This window comes from Bos grunniens, chromosome 3, assembly GCF_055505025.1.
Source record: "Bos grunniens cultivar Pamir isolate PY7600 chromosome 3, Bosgru_T2T1.0, whole genome shotgun sequence".
NCBI classification, from domain to species: domain Eukaryota; kingdom Metazoa; phylum Chordata; class Mammalia; order Artiodactyla; family Bovidae; genus Bos; species Bos grunniens.
In genome coordinates, this window is record NC_141167.1 from 20642504 (window position 1) to 20659804 (window position 17301).

Consider the following 17301-nt stretch of genomic DNA (forward strand, 5'->3'; position numbering starts at 1 on the left):
GGCACAAGTCCTGGGTGCTGAGGTCCAGCCCCGGCTGATCCAGGGTATTCGAAGAAGAGACGGCCTAGGTGACTATTTATATGCTAATTAGAAATATAAGAGTAATAGAATGAGGATAGCTCAGTAGGAAAATTCAGTGGAGAAAAGAGGCTGAGTAGCTTGGTTTACGCGGAAAATCAACATAACCCGTGACACCAGGTTAGCTCTGACCACGGAGGCCACAGGTGCCCTCTCGAATAGCGAAGGTGCCCCACCTTAGACACCTTCTCGAGTGGGTCTTAGAAGCCCAGGCAAATAAATGGTCGCAGAGGATATCCACGCTCCAGATGGGAGACTTCAGCCAGAATGTGAAAAGAAAGAATGACATAGGGAGACCAAGCGCTGGTGAACAAGGCCCGTAGCTTTATTTTCAACAGGGGTTTTTATAACCTAAGTTACCCTAAGTTACACATAGAGGATAATAGGGGATGCAAAGTCAGCAGTTTTTGATCCTTATCAAAAACCAGGGTTTCTTTCCTGCAAATTTATCGTTCACAAATGGTATACATCATCTTCTGGCCAGAAGGCCTATTAACATTTTATGGCTCCTAACAAAGACTTATCAACCGTAAGACTTATTTTCTCTAAGAGTAATTATTTTAAGGTTTGGCGCCATCTTCCGAAGATAAAATTGCATTCCTATAGGGTGGATGTGTAATGGGTTTACAACAAAGGAAAGAATTTATTACCTTAAGGGTCTAAAGTTACTAACACCAAGGCCACTACTTATTTTTTCTACATACCAACTATTAATTAATACATATACAAGGATACAATTCAGAGGATGTGAAAACTTGGCAGCAAGCATTGGCTCATCAATGAAATCTTTTACTAGTTTGTTCTGACAGTTTCTAACTCTCTGAGAGGTTCTAAGCTATTTGAATATCTTAGGCTTCCCGTGCCTCTCGAGGCTGGGAGACTGTAAACAATCGTATGCATAGCTGTAGGAGTCCGGGTAAACTTGTCAGGCGAGTTAGAGAGCCATCTGAGGGGTTGGATTTAAACACTCCTAATCGCCCAGGAACTTTATTAATTGGAGTTGTAAGTTAACTCTTTGACAGAGAGAGCGAGATGGTGGTGGGGGACAGTCCCCAGTAAAGTCAGAGGTGAGAGCACAAAGCAATAAAGTAGGCAGACTCTGGTTTTTTGGGGGTAGATGCTCGAGAATATCCGGGGGGATTCCTGAGGCTCGATCCCGCCTTTGCATATGCCGAGCCTCCTTCCTCATGACCTTTGTCACGAGTGGAATGTTTCTCACCGGCTCCCGGCACCTGGGGGTCTTGGAAGACATCCTCAAACAAGTTAAATTTTTTTTTTTTTTTTTGCCCATAATCAAAACTTTATTGAAAAACTGACACCAAAATAGGAGAGTGTTGCTGTATACCTTACAAAATTAAATGTAATTACATTATCTTGGTAGATTAACTGGAATTACTGAACTGATAAGGCTTTCTGTGATAGAACACAAATTCAAGAAGTTGTGTGGATCATTAGTGTTGCTTCCTTCTAAATGAACAGCCTTCTGTGAGTCTGACTTTTCCTCCTGTTGGCTGGCACAGCACTGTTGAACAGCCTACGCAAAGCACTACTGTCTGAGCATGGCTGAAGACCGTGGTAATCTTGTAGCAACCTGGACATTTTACATCCATGAAGTAAGAATTTGGACTTTGAACCAGCCGTTTCTTTTTATGTTTTTTCTTTTCCTCGTCCAAGGAAGGATGCAGTAAATCTCTAGCTAAAGGCATGTTGATCCTTTCGCAAGCCCAGCCCGTGCAGATCTCTAAGGCGACAACCCCAGCGAGCAGCACTCGACGAAGCACGTGGCATCAAACAAGTTAAATTTATGTTGAGACATGAGGTTGGAGAAGGAAATGGCAACCCACTCTAGTATTCTTGCCTGGAGAATCCCATGGACAGATGAGCCTGACAGGCTACAGTCCATGGGGTTGCAAGAGATGGACACGACTTAGCGACTAAACCACCACCACCACCTATTGAGGTATTTGCTAGGTCAAGGCAGGAGGGAAAGAGTATTCCAGGCAGGAAGAAATAGCAAAGACAAAAACTCTGAGTGGGAAGGAGCATTAAACATCCAAGAAGCTAATCACAGTATGAAGGAGGGAGTCAGTGATGACAACAGCAGTTGGGAGGGTTACTAGGGCCTATAAAAAAAAGTCAGGGGATTTTTGTCTTTCAGGTTTTTTTTTTTTTTTTTTTTGGTCTTTACCCTAAGTGCAATCAGAACTTAGTGAAGGGTTTTAAGCAGGACAGTAACATAATACGGCTTCCCCAGTGGCTCAGTGGTAAAAAATACGCCTGTAATGCAGAAGCTGCGGGTTCAATCCTTCGGTCGGGAAGATCCCCTGCAGAAGGCAATGGCAACCCACTCCAGTATTCTTTCCTGGGAAAGCCTATGGACAGAGGAGCCTGGCAGGCTACAGTCCATGGGGTCACAAAAGTCAGACACAACTTACCGATTAAACAGCAATAACATAATCAAACCTGCATTTTTCAAAGCTTACTCTGGCTTGGAGAGTATTAAGTCTAAAGCCAGGGAGGCAATTAGAAGATCACTGCAGTGTCCAGATGGTCCACAGTCTGGACCTGGATGGTGCAGGAAGATAATGAGAGATGATGGTTTGAGAGATGTTATGGAGACAAATGGGCAGAAACATGGTAATTGATTGGAGGTGAGGGTTGAGGAACAGTGAAATTCAAAAATGACTTGCAGGTTTCTGGCTAGGATCACTGGACAGCAGTGGGACAGCTGCTGCAATGGAAGCACAAGAAGGAGAATGATGTTGGACACATGGAATCTAAGGGACCCATGGGACATCCACGTCAAGATGGCAAATAAGCATGTGAATAAAGATTTGTTGTTGTTCAGTCACTAAATTGTGTCCAACTCTGCAACCCCAAGGACTGCAGCACACCAGCCTCCTTGGTCCTCCACCATTTCCCAGAGTTTGCTCAAATTCCTATCCTTTGGGTCAGTGATGCTACCTAACCATCTCATCCTCTGCTGCCCTCTTCGCCTTTAGCTTTCAATCTTTCCCAGCATTGGGGTCTTTTCCAATGAGTTGGCTCTTCACATCAGCTGGCCGAAGTATTGGAGCTTCAGCTTCAGCATCAGTCCTTCCAATGAGTATTCAGGGTTGATTTCCTCTAGGATTGACTGGTTTGATCTCCTTGCAGTCCATGGGACTCTCAAGAGTCTTCTCCAGGTTAGGAAGAAGGAAATAATGTGGGGGTCATACACTTGCAGATGGTAACTGAAGCCCTGAGCAGCACCAACCTTTACAAGTGGGCAGAGGAAGACCAGGCAAGTATGGTATTATAAAAGCCAGGGCCAGAGTGTTTCAGAAAGAAAAGTGTGGTCAACCCCATAAAACATTTCTGAGAGGCAGTGAGATGAGATCCGGAAATTGTTGACTGGACAACATGAAGATCATTAGTAACCTTAGATCCTTTTAAAGTGGAATGATGGAGAGAAGTCAAGTTAGAGTGAGTTGTGCTGTGAACAGGAGGTGAAGAGGTGGAGAAAGTAACTGAAGCCAATTCTTTCAATAAATTTGGCTAAACTATTGCAACTTACCAGTGAGAGTGTGTGTGCTATATCACTTCAGTCATGTCCAACTCTTTGTAACCCCATGGACTGTAGTCTGCCAGGCTCCTCTATCCATGGGATTCTCTAAGCAAGAATACTGGAGTGGTTGCCATGCCCTCCTCCAGGGGATCTTCCTGACCCAAGGATCAAATCTTTTGTCTCCTGCATTGGCAGGCGGGTTCTTTACCACTGAGCTACCAGGGAAGCCCTAGCACTTCAGGCAGATGGATGTGCTAGTAACTTTAAGAATGTGAGAGTGTAATTAGGTACAACTTTTTGGAATGGCAATTAGGCAGAACTTATGAAAATTAAAAACACACATAGTCTTTATCCCAACAATTCTACTTCCAAGAAGTTAGACTATAAATGTACTTTACCCATGTACAATGACTTACAGAAAGGGTGTTTACTGTGGCATTTTATAAATAGCTAAAGTGAAATACAACTAACACATTCATCAACAGGGGGCTGGTTAAATTAGCTGTAATACATCCATGCGACAGGATGTTAAATGTCCATTAAAAAGAACATGTTAGATTGATATGTATTGAAATGGATACATACCTAAGACCGGATTTAGCAAGGAAAAAAGTATGCCATATATATGCTTGTATAAATGAACAGAAAATACTTAAAGTGGATACATAAGAAACTCTTCATAGTGGTTACTTCTGCAGAGTAGTCAATGTAAAAATTTTACTTTTCATTTTATGGTTTTTCTTATGTTTGGATCTTTATTGCGAGCAATGTACAGTGAAAATTTATGTAATTTATATATCTATATAATAATTGATATAACTATTTTAATGGGCAGCAGACTTAAATAGACATTTCTCCAAAGAAGACATACACATGGTCAGCAGGCACATGAAAAGATGTTCAACATTGTTAATTATTAGAGAAATGCAAATCAAAACTACAGTGAAGTACCAACTCACATTGGTCAGAATGGCCATTATCCAAAAAATCATAAATGCTGGAGAAGGCGTGCAGAAAAGGGAACGCTCCTACACTGGTGGTGGGAATGTAAATTGGTACAGCCATCATAGAAAACAGTATGGGGCTTCCTTAAAAAGCTAAAAATAGAGCTACCATGCAATCCAGCAATTCTGCTCCTGGGCAGGTTATCAGGGAAAGATGAAAACTTTAATTCAAACAGATACATCCAGGGAATCCCCTGGCAGTCTAGTGGTTAAGACAGCACTTTCACTCCCATGGGCCTGGGTTCAATCCCTGGTTGGGGAACTAAGATTCTGCAAACCATGAGGCATGGCCAAAACACAAGTAAACAAAAATGCACAAGAAGAAAAATGCACTGTAATGATTAAGAAACTAAAAAAACTAAAAAAAATTTGTAAATTTAAAAAATTTTGAAATTCCATCCTCTCCATTTACCAGCTGTCTGATTTGCTGACTTGGCAAATTATTTAACTCTTCTTTGCCTCAGTCTCCTCATCCACAAAGTAGACAAATTTATAGTATTTTTGCTTAATGAGTTAATGTGTGTTACAGAAGGTTTTGTTCTTATTACAAACACTCATTATCCATAATTAGATTAAAAGTAGAAGCAATGTCAAATGTGTGTGTGTGTTCTTAGCAGATCGTAAACTTCCTCATACATAGTATGAGTATAACAAATATTTATTAAATAAATGAAATACTAGAAAGAAAAAAGTACTTGGAAAATCATTTTTTGTTCTCATTTTTTTACTTTGCATATGTTAGTTCCATGAAATAATGTTAAATCAAAAAAAAAAAAAAATGTAGGGGACTTCTCTGGTGGCCCAGGGGTTAAAAATCTGCCCTGCCATGCAGGAGACATGGGATACCTGGTTGGGGAACTAAAAATACCACATGCCACAAAGCAAATAAGCTGGGCAGTGCAGCCACTGAGCCTGCATGCTCCGGAGCCTGTGTGCCACAGCTAGAGCGTCCACGCACCTCAACAGAAGGTCTCTCATGATGCAAGGAAGATCCCATGTCCCACAGCTAGGACCCTCTGCAGCCAATAAATTTGTTAGTGTGTGTGTGTGTGTGTGTATATATATATGTATGTATGCTGCTGCTGCTGCTGCTAAGTCGCTTCAGTCGTGTCCGACTCTGTGTGACCCCATAGATGGCCGCCCACCAGGCTCCCCCGTCCCAGGGATTCTCCAGGCAAGAACACTGGAGTGGGTTGCCATGTCCTTTTCCAATGCATGAAACTGAAAAGTGAAAGTGAAGTCACTCAGTCGTGTCCGACTCCTAGCGACCCCATGGACTGCAGCCCACCAGGCTGGAGTCGGACACGACTGAGCGACTTCACTTTCACTTTTAAGTTTCATGCATTGGAGAAGGACATGGCAACCCACTCCAGTGTTCTTGCCTGGAGAATCCCTGGGACGGGGGAGCCTGGTGGGCGGCTATCTATGGGGTCGCACAGAGTCAGACACGACTGAAGCGACTTAGCAGTAGCAGCATATGTATATATACACAATGGAATATTAGTCAGCCATAAAAAGAATGAAATATTGCCATTTGCAGCAACATTCATGAACCTAGAGAATATCACACAAGGTGAAGTAAGTTAGAAGAGAAAGACAGATATTATGTATCACTTATATGTGGAATCTTGAAAAATACAAAACAGAAACAGATTCACAGACATAGAAAACAAACTTATGGTTACCAAAGGGGAAGGGGATGGGGGGAGAAGGAAAATAATCTGAAAAAAAAAATATATATATATATATAACTGAATCACCCTGCTATACACCTGAAACTAGCACAATATTGTAAGTCAACTTTACTTTTAGAAAACTTATTTTCACAAGTTTGACTCTGAAAGGGAGGAGAATTACACAGAAACAGTTGTAGAAGTAAGCAGGATAGAAGAGAAAGGAACAGTTTGGGTTCTTTTCTCTTTTTAAGATGAGAGACAGAGCAGGGGGTGCAGTGGCAAAATAGATGACACATCTAACTACAGAATGGAAGATTCTAGATGAGAGAGAACTATTGATCTCTTAAGAGGGAAAGAGTAAAGATATATAGGAGAGAGAGGAAAATCAGTAAAGCAAGTTCACTAATTTTAAAGGGATTTCCAACTGTGCAGGGATTGTCACCCCAACTCTATCCTTTTCTTCACCACCTGTGTTGTTCATGCATGCATGCTAAGTCACTTGAGTTGTGTCCGACTCTGTGTGACCCTATGGACTGTAGCCCACCAGGCTCCTCTGTCCATGGGATTCTCAAAGCAAGAATGCTGGAATGGATTGCCAGTATCACATCAGTGTCACTGATGATGTGAGTGTTGGTAGGATCCAGTGCCCTTGTTAGTCCAGCAGGTCTTCAGAGCCTGGCCCTAGGGCTATGGAAATGAAAACACATTCCGCCACTCCCACCCTCCCAGGAAGCTCCCAATCTAGGGGTTTAATTAGTTGACCCCTGAACAACACAGGGCTTCCCAGGTGGCACTAGTGGTAAAGAAGCTGCCTGACAATTCAGGAGACATAAGAGTCACGGGTTCAATCCCTGGGTCTGGAAGATCCCTGGGTCGGGCATGGCAACCCAATCTAGTATTCTTGCCTGGAGAATCCCATGGATGGAGGAGCCTGGCGGGCTACAGTCCATAGGGTCACAAAGAGTCAGACACAACTGAAGCGACTTAGCATGCATGAACAACACAGGTGGTGAAGGAACGGATGGGGTTGGGGTGACAATCTCTGCACAGTGGGAAATTCCTGTAAAATCTGCATATAACTTTATAGTCAGCCCCCCATATCTGCTGTTCCAATCCTTAGATTCAACATACCATGGATGATGTACTAATACAGTATGTATTTATATATAGTATGTGTATTACGATGCCAAAACCATCACAAAGAAAAAGAAATGCAAGAAGGCAAAATGATTGTCTGAGGAGGACTTACAAATAGCTGAGAAGAGAAAGGGAAAGCAAAGAAGAAAGCAAAAGATATACTCAACTGAATGCAGAATTCCAAAGAATAGCAAGGAGAAATAAGAGTCTTCTTCAGTAAACAATGCAAAGAAATAGAGGAAAACAAAAGAATGGGAAAGACTAGAAAACTCTTCAAGAAAATTATACCAAGGAAACATTTCAGGCAAAGATAGGCACAATAAAGGAAAGAAATGGTATGGACCTAACAGAAGCAGAAGAGATTAAGAAGAGGTGGCAAGAATACACATAAGAACTTTACCCAAAAAGGTCTTAATGACTCATATAACCATGATGGTGTAATAATCACTCACCTAGAGCCAGATATCCTGGAGTGTGAAGTCAAGTGGGCCTTAGGAAGCATTACTACAAACAAAGCTAGTGGAGGTGATGGAATTCCAGTTGAGCTATTTCAAATCCTAAACAATGATGCTGTTAAAGTGCTGCACTCTATATGCCAGCAAATTTGGAAAACTCAGCAGTGGCCACAGGACTGGAAAAGGTAAGTTTTCATTACAATCCCAAAGAAAAGCAATGCCAAAGAATGTTTAAACCGCACAATTCTGCTCATTTCACATGCTAGCAAGGTAATGCTTGAAATCCTTCAAGCTAGGTTTCAACAGTATGTGAATCGAGAACGTCCAGATGTACAAGATGAATTTAGAAAAGGCAGAGAAACCAGAGATCAAATTGCCAACATCCACTGGATCGTGGAAAAAGCAAGAGACTTCCAGAAAACATCTACTTCTGCTTCACTGACTATGCTAAAGCCTTTGACTGAGTGGATCACAACAAACTGGGAAATTCTTAAAGAGATGGGAATACCAGACAGACCACCTTACCTGCCTCCTGAGAAACCTGTATGCAGGACAAGAAGCAACAATTAGAACTGGACATGGAACAACAGACTGGTTCCAAATTGGGGAAAGGGTATGTCAAGACTGTATCCTGTCACCCTGTTTATTTAACTTATACGCAGAGTACATCATAGGAAATGCTGGGCTGGATAACTCACACACTGAAATCAAGATCACCCTCAGATATGCAGATGATATCACCCTAAAGGCAGAAAGTGAAGAGGAGCTAAAGAGCCTCTTGATGAAGGTGAAAGAGAAGAGTGCAAAAGCTGGTTTAAAATTCAGCATTCAAAAACCTAAGATCACGGCATCTGATCCCATCACTTCATGGCAAACAGATAGGGGGAAAATGGAAAGAGTGGCAGATATTACTTTCCTGGGCTCCAAAATCATGGCGGACAGTGACTACAGCCATGAAATTAAAAGACGCTTGCTCCTTGTATGAAAGCTATGACAAATCTAGACAGCACATTAAAAAGCAGAGACATCACTTTGCTGACAAAGGTTCATATACTCAAAGCTATGATTTTTCCAGTAGTCATGTATGGATGTGAGAGTTGGACCATAAAGAAGACTGAGCATTGAAGAACTGATGCTTTTGAACTGTGGTGTTGGAGAAGACTCCTGAGAGTCCCTTGGACAGCAAGGAAATCAAACCAGTCGATCCTAGATGAAATCAACCCTGAATACTCATTGGAAGGACTCATGCTGAAGCTCCAATACTCTGGCCACTTGATGTTAAGAACTGATTCATTGGAAAAGACCCTGAAGCTAGGAAAGGTTGAAGGCAGGAGGAGAAGAGGACGACACAGGATGAGATGGTTAGATGGCATCACTAACTCAGTGTACATGAGTTTGAGCATACTCTGGGAGATGATGAAGGACAGGGAAGACTGACATTTTACAGTCTATGGGGTTGCATAGAGTCGGACACAACTTAGGGACTGAACAACAACAGTATGTATTTACTGAAAAAACCCCGCATATGAGTGGACCTGCATGTAAGTTTAAACTCATGTTGTTCAAGGGTCAACTGTACTAACAACTGTGAATCATCTACACTTGCTCTCACCTCCCAGGCCTTTATATAACCTGTGTCCTCCACCTGGAGCACTTCACTACCAACCTCCAACACATAAAGTTACCCCTCACCTTGTCAATTCCTACTTAAAAATCTGGTCTCAGCTTCCCCTGGAAGCCTTCCCTAGACCTCCAGATAATGTTAGAAGCAACAGTTTCTTCACTGGCCTCCCCAGTCTGCCCTGGCACCCCTCCAGCCTATTATCAACTCAGCAGCCAGCTAGGTTCAATGAAAATGCAGTCTGATATGTCAGCCTTCATCTTAAAACCTCCAATGGCTTCCTATCTTGTTAGAAAATGAAAGTGTTTTTTTTTAAGCGAGTGTTAGTCACTCAGTCCTGTCAGACTCTCTGAGACCCCATGGCCTGTAGCCCGCCAGGCTCCTCTCTGTTCATGGGATTCTCCAGGCAAGAATGCTAGAGTGGGTAGCCATTCCCTTCTCCAGGGCATCTTCCCTACCCAGGGATCAAACCTGTATCTCCCACATTGCAAGCAGATTCTTTACCATCTGAGCCACCAAGGAAGCCCATCTTACTCAGAGGAGTAAAAGCCAAAGTCCTAACAGGCTAAAAGCCACTATTACCTCTCCTCCCTATCTTCTTCCAGCTTCACTGGTCCTTTGCTCCAGCACACCAGCCCCATTCCTGCCTCTGAGCCTTTACGTTTGTTCCTCTTGCCCCACACTTCCTTCAAGAATTAATTAAAAAGTCACCAACTCGGAATTCTGACATGTTACAACATGGATGAAACTTACAGGCATCAAGCTAAATGAAATAAACCAAACACACACTGCCCAATTTCACTTACATGAGGTACCTAGAGTAGTCAAAATTATAACAGAGACAGAAAAATAGAAGAGTGGGTGCCAGCGGCTGGGGGGAGGGGCGAGTGGAGAATTATCTAATGGGTAGCGCTTCAGCTGTGGAAAAAGGGTTCTGTACTTGGAAGAGGTGCTGGTTGCACAACACGAATGTACTCAATGCCACTGAACTGTATCTTAAAAATGGAACATGGTAAATATTATGTGTATTTTACCACACACACACACACACGCACAAAGTCACCTTCTTTAAGGTCTTCCAGCTCACTCCTTATAAAAAGTCAAGGACTCAAGGAGAACGGAATCATGCGGAAGAAGGGCGAGGGCAAAGCCAGAAAGGAGGGAGCTACAGAGGGAGTCTCCTTGAAAGGGTGGGGGCCCGGAAGAGGCGCCGCCTGAAAGGCGGGACCTTCCTGGAGCGTGTTTCTGAGGAAGAGAGTAAGTCCGGAGCTTGGGAGGGGCGGGCTCGGGGAAGGGCGGAGTCGGGCGCGGTCAAGGAAGGACGGGGCGGGGAGGAGAGGGGTGGGAGGGGCTTGAACGGTGAGAGCTCTTGTGAGTAAAGAGGCGAAAAGTGGGAGGGGAAGGGGTCGGGGAAAGAGTTGGAAGCTGCTGAGGAACGGAATTTCCTCTGAGGTAGAGGGCACCTCGGATAGCCGGCTTCCTAGACTGAGCGCTCCACGAATTCGACCTCTTGGCCCTCCACACCCCCCACCTCGACCTCTTCTGACCTTGTCGTTGTAGACGGCAGATGTGTTAGACGTGGCGTCACCACCTCACCTCTCGGACCACGCGCCCTCGTGTACTACAGGCCGGTTTGCTCAGGTCTCCACCCTCAGCATCAGTAGCCCCAGTCAGTCAGTCAGTTCAGTCGCTCATCGTTTCCGAATCTTTGCGACCCCATGAACAGCAGCACGTCTGGCCTCCCTGTCCCTCACCAACTCCCGGAGTCTACCCAAACCCATGTCCATTGAGTCAGTGATGCCATCCAACCATCTCTTCCTCTGTCGTTCTCTTCTCCTCCTGCCCTCAATCTTTCCCAGCATCAGGGTCTGTTCCAATGAGTCAGCTTTTCGCATCAGGTGGCCAAAGTATTGGAGTTTGAACTTCAACATCAGTCCTTCCAATGAACACCCAGGACTGATCTCCTTTAGGATGGACTGGTTGGATCTCCTTGCAGTCCAAGGGACTCTCAAGAGTCTTCTCCAACATCACAGTTCAAAAGCATCAATTCTTCGATGCGCAGCTTTCTTTATAGTCCAACTCTCACATCCATACATGACCACTGGAAAAACCATAGCCTTGACTACTACTACTAAGTTGTTTCAGTCGTGTCCGACTCTGTGCTACCCCATAGACGGCAGCCTACCAGGCTCCCCCGTCCCTGGGATTCTCCAGGCAAGAACACTGGAGTGGGTTGCCATTTCCTTCTCCAATGCATGAAAGTGAAAAGTGAAAGTGAAGTCGATCAGTGGTGTCTGACTCTTCTCGACCCCATGGATTGTAGCCTACCAGGCTCCTCCATCCATGGGATTCTCCAGGCAAGAGTACTGGAGTGGGGTGCCATTGCCTTCTCCAATAGCCTTGAGTAGACGGACCTTTGTTGCCAAAGTAATGTCTCTACTTTTTAATATGCTGTCTAGTTTGGTCATAACTTTCCTTCCAAGGAGTAAGCGTCTTTTAGTTTCATGGCTGCAATCACCATCTGCAGTGATTTTGGAGCCCAGAAAAATAAAGTCAGCCACTGTTACCACTGTTTCCCCATCTATCTGCCATGAAGTAATGGGACTGGATGCCATGATCTTAGTTTTCTGAATGTTGAGCTTTAAGCCAACTTTTTCACTCTCCTCTTTCACTTTCATCAAGAGGCTCTTTAGTTCTTCATTTTCTGCCATAAGGGTGGTGTCATCTGCATATCTGAGGTTATTAATATTTCTCCTGGCAGGAGTGCAATCCCTGCCAGGCTCCAAGGACCCATCTTGGGAAACTTCTGCAGGGTCCTGATGCCAGGAGGACAGGAGTCCTACGTTGGGCATGGCCAGAAGCCAGCAGAGCTACAGGAATTAGAGTCTAGTTTTCTACTCCCAGCTGGTCTCCAGACCCCAGTCTATGCCCCGGACCCGAGACAAGCACAGTGCCCTTGCAGGGCAACGTGCCACAGTTGAGGTCATCCTTTTCTTTCAGACAGCCCTAACTTAGCCTCCAGAAATCTACCCTCTCCCAGGTCAAAAGTGATGGGCCAAGGGTCCTGTTTCTGTTCCCTTTGTCCATAACTGGGGCCTTTCAGTGGAAATTCCTTCTCCTGGACCAAAGACTTGGAAGCTGCTCCCTTGGTGCCCTAATCATGAGAGCTGGGGCAGAACATCACATTTTAGGTACCAACCCTCAGAACCCTATTCCCATGGTTCCTTCCCTCAGAATCTACAACCAAAGCCAGAACCCTCCCAATGCCTTCCCAGTGCTCAGGCCTAGGAAGGAGTAGCCCTTTCACCCCACAATTGGGCCCAGGTTCACAGGCTAAAATTGGCGTCTTGCCATATACTATCAGTTCAGTTCAGTCCAGTTGCTCAGTCATGTCCAACTCTTTGCGACCCCATGAACTGCAGCACACCAGGCCTCCCTGTCCATCACCAACTCCCAGAGATTACTCAAACTCATGTCCATTGAGTTGCTGATGCCATGCAACCATCTCATCCTCTGTCGTCCCCTTCTCCTCTCGCCTTCAATCTTTCCCAGCATCACGATCTTTTCAAATGAGTCAGCTCTTCGCATCACGTGGCCAAAGCACTGGAGTTTCAGCTTCAGCATCAGTCCTTCCAATGAACACCCAGGACTGATTTGCTTTAGAATGGACCGGTTGGATCTCCTTGTGGTCCAAGGGACTCGCAAGTCTTCAACACTGAAGTTCAAAAGCATCAATTCTTTGGCACTCAGCTTTCTTTATAGTTCAACTCTCACATCCATACACAACTACTGGAAAAACCATAGCCTGAACTAGACGGATCTTTGTTGGCAAAGTAATGTCTCTGCTTTTGAATATGCTGTCTAGTTTGGTCATAACTTTCTTTCCAAGGAGTAAGCGTCTTTTAATTTCATGGCTGCAGTCACCATCTGCAGTGATTTTGGAGCCCCCAAAAATAAAGTCTGCCACTGTTTCCACTGTTTCTCCATCTATTTGCCATGAAGTGATGGGACTGGATGCCATGATCTTTTTTTTTTCTGAATGTTGAGCTTTAAGCAAACTTTTTAACTCTTCTCTTTAACTTTCATCAAGAGGCTCTTTAGTTCTTCACTTTCTGACATAAGAGTGGTATCATCTGCATATCTGAGGTTATTGATATTTCTCCCAGCAATCTTGATTCCAGCTTGTGCTTCATCCATATACTATACCACATACTATTTCTTTTAATCATAACAATCCCATGAACTAGGTAATATTATTATTCCTATTTTTACAGATGAAGAAACTAAGGCTCAGAGAGGTTAAGCAACTTGCTCAAAGTTATACAGGTGCTAGTCAGAATTGGAGGTGAATTTTAATACCAGGTCTTAATGGCTTCTGAAGCTCATGTTCTCAAAATCACTGGTGTGCAGAATAGCACAAAGTGCCTTTCACCACTAATGACCAGCTTCCAGGTACTGACTTACTGACTATAGGCCTGAACACTCAGCCAGGCCTTTTGCTAAGCCCTGTCTCCTCGTTCCATCCTTCTTCCTCTTGCCAATGAAACTCAATAATAAGTTGTCACACCAGGCCGCCTGATAAAGGAATCTCTTTTACAATGCCTCAGACCATAGCATCCGTCCCACTGTCTCCCCAACCTTATGCTCCATGGGTCCTCTGAGGGCTTGGCTCACACTCCTCACTGAGCTTTTATTTATGCAATTTGCCCTTCTTGGAATGCCCTTCCAATCCCTTCAAGAGTTACCGGTGAAGTTCCAAAAGACTCCTAATTTCCTCAACCCAGGGATCTCACACTGTTCTGAATGACAAGACCAGAAGTGCCCCCACTAAGCTTCTCTGGCCCAGTACCCAATCAAGAAACTGCAAAGAGCAGGGAGGGCTTGTTCAATCCTAAGGCTTTCCTGGTGGTTCAGCTAGTAAAGAATCCACCTGCAATTTGGGAGACCTGGGTTCGATCCCTGGGTTGGGAAGATCCCCTGGAGAAGGGAACAGCTACCCACGCCAATATTCTGGCCTGGAGAATTCTATGGACTATTCCCTGGGATCTCAAAGAGTTGGACACAACTGAGTGACTTTCACTTTTCTTTTAATAGAGTCAGGAGGGTGAGAAAGGACACCCATGCAGCTGTTCCTTTCAGATCCTGAGCCACTGTTTTTTTGTGTGTTTTTTTTTCCCTGTAAATCTTGTTTAGGATAAGGAGGGTAAACCATATTAAGGGAGAAGTGGGATTGAATAAAGAGGTGCAACTGAGAGATTTCCCAAAAGATAGATGCATGTAGGAGCTATATAAATGGTTTATCTTCCTATAACATAAATTTCTCTACACTATTTTGGAGAAAGAGTGAAAATCTGTAACTTAAAGCATTTTTTTTTTTTTTAAGTTTTAGGAACATTAGGACTTAAAAGCAAAATTCTCCAAATATTTTAAGCTAAAGCAGGAAAATTGCTAAAAAATTCCGTGCTTATAGGGAGAAAATCCGGGCTTTTCCCCCAACTAGAGCTGATTCCCTTTGCTCTGAGGTTGGGCATGAATGGGAGCCCAATGCCTGGAATCTAGTGAAGGCAGCTATTGTGATCTCGAGAGTTGGGGGGAGAATCAGTGCCCAAGGGTGTGTGGCCCAGACAGAAGCCATGGGAAGGTCAGTGCTCAAGGGTAAGGCCCAGCCAGAGGCCATGGGAGGGGGGCAGTCCTTTGTCCCCGGGGTACCGTCTGCGACACAGGCTGAGCAGAAGGTGGAGAATGGCAGGCACTGGCTCCGCCCCCTCTCCCGCCCCTTTCCTGCCGTGCCTCCACGTGGTTCTCAAAAGCCGCAGCTCAGACTTGGTGGTCCCCAGGCAGCTCCAGTTTGTGGTAGCTCGGCAGCAGGAACTGCAAGCCCCCAAGGGGGTCCGTCTGTGGCTTCTGCCAGAAAAAGATCGAGGAAGGTGTTTTGCCGGCAAAATTGGACTCCACCGGCTTCCGACGACAAGACTGAGAGTCTCGGAGTCCTGAATGACAAGTGAGTGTCCCCAGGGGAAGGACAGGCCAGGGTCGCCATACAGACCGCTATGGCCGCGCCCGTCCGCCGTCTGTGTCATATCGCCTTCCACGTGCCGGCGGGGCTACCCCTCGCCCGGGATCTGCAGCGCCTCTTTGGCTTTCAGCCTTTGGCAGTACGGGAAGCAGACGGCTGGAGGCAACTGGCTCTGCGCAGCGGCGACGCTGTCTTTTTGGTGAATGAGGGCGCGGGGCCCGGAGAGCCACTGTATGGCCTGGACCCGCATCATGGGATACCCAGCGCCACAAACCTGTGCTTCGACGTGGCCGACGCGGGCGCTGCCGCCCGGGGGCTGGCAGCGCTGGGCTGCAGCGTGCCGGTGCCCCCTGTCAGCGTGCGAGATGAGCAGGGCGCTGCCACCTATGCCGTGGTAAGCTCGCCGGCAGGCAACCTCAGCCTGACTCTGCTGGAGCGCACTGGTTTCGGTGGGCCCTTCCTGCCTGGCTTTAGCCCTGTGCCCTCCACACCCGGCCCGGGCTGGTTCAGCCACGTCGATCACCTGACCTTGGCCTGCAACCCCAGCAGCTCCCCAAAACTGCTGCACTGGTTCCACGACTGTCTAGGCTTTCACCACCTGCCACTGAGCCCAGGTGAGGATCCAGAGCTGGGGCTGGAGGTGGCAGCAGGGTCTGGGCTTGGCGGGCTGAGGCTCACCGCCCTGCAGGGCCCTGTCGGCAGCGCTGTCCCCACCCTTGTGCTGGCAGAGTCCCTGCCAAGGGCCACCAGCGGACAGGACCAGGTGGAGCAGTTTCTGGCCCGGAACAGGGGACCTGGATTGCAGCATGTGGGGCTGTACACACCCAGTATCAAGGAAGCCACTGAAGGGGTGGCAGGGGCTGGGGGTCAGCTTCTGACTCCTCCTAAGGCCTACTACCAGCAGCCAGGCAAGGAGGAGCAGATCCTGGCTGCAGGGCAGGAGCCTAACCTGCTGGCCCGACAAGGGGTATTGCTAGATGGTGACAGAGGCAAGTTTCTGCTTCAGGTCTTTACCAAGTCCCTGTTTGCGGAGGACACTTTCTTCCTGGAGCTGATCCAGAGACAGGGGGCCACTGGCTTTGGCCAAGGCAACATTCGGGCCCTGTGGCAGTCTGTGCAGGAGCAAGCTGCCAGGGTCCAAGAAGCCTGCAAAGGGCCCAAGCTGGATGCAGCCGGCTGTCCCGGAGCATTGGAAAGTTCGGCATAGGGCCTGCTGGAACTGAGGGACATTCACGGAGGCCTGGAGTAACAGCTTTTGTCTTTAGGGGCTTCCATCTCATCAGTACCTGCCAGAAGTTGAAACTCTCACAGGGGTCCAGAGAGGTGGGATTTTTTTTTAACTGTGAAACATTTCTCATATTGTCTGTATCTAATATATATGCAAAGTGTAAAGAATAGCAAAATTATATGATTAGGAAATAGAACATAACCAGTATTTCTGAATCCTCTTTATGTCTTTCTGACCTCATTTCTCTCCACCACACCTCCAATTTGATTTTCTGCATTGTTTCACTCCATATATAACGTATTCCTAAACAAATGATCTAAATGGCAACCCATTCCAGCATTTTTGCCTAGAAAATTCCATGGATAGAGGAGCCTGGTGGGCTACAGTCCATGGGGTTGCCAAAGAGTCACTGAGCACAGGAGTCTAAGGCAAAATAAATTCTCCTCTGTACTTCCCTGTTCCCTAGGGAGAAGGCACTGCAGGAAGGAGGGGCTGAGTCAGGGCTAAGCCCAACCACCTGCTCTAGGGTGATAACGCAG

At 45.9% G+C, this 17301-nt stretch overlaps 1 protein-coding gene and 1 pseudogene across 2 annotated transcripts; one reads left to right on the top strand and one right to left on the bottom strand.

The window, feature by feature from the left end:
• Positions 1–388: 388 nt before the first annotated feature.
• LOC147375225 (small ribosomal subunit protein eS27-like pseudogene) lies at positions 389–1826 on the bottom strand (annotated as a pseudogene). Its single transcript, XR_015158157.1, has one exon. The product of XR_015158157.1 is annotated as a small ribosomal subunit protein eS27-like pseudogene (transcript).
• Positions 1827–15299: 13473 nt separating this feature from the next.
• Positions 15300–16982, top strand: HPDL (4-hydroxyphenylpyruvate dioxygenase like). The gene has a single exon (XM_086385684.1). It carries the CDS (start codon positions 15569–15571, stop codon positions 16739–16741), a length of 1173 nt encoding a protein of 390 aa, XP_086241810.1. The 5' UTR covers positions 15300–15568; the 3' UTR covers positions 16742–16982.
• The last annotated feature ends 319 nt before the right edge of the window (positions 16983–17301 follow it).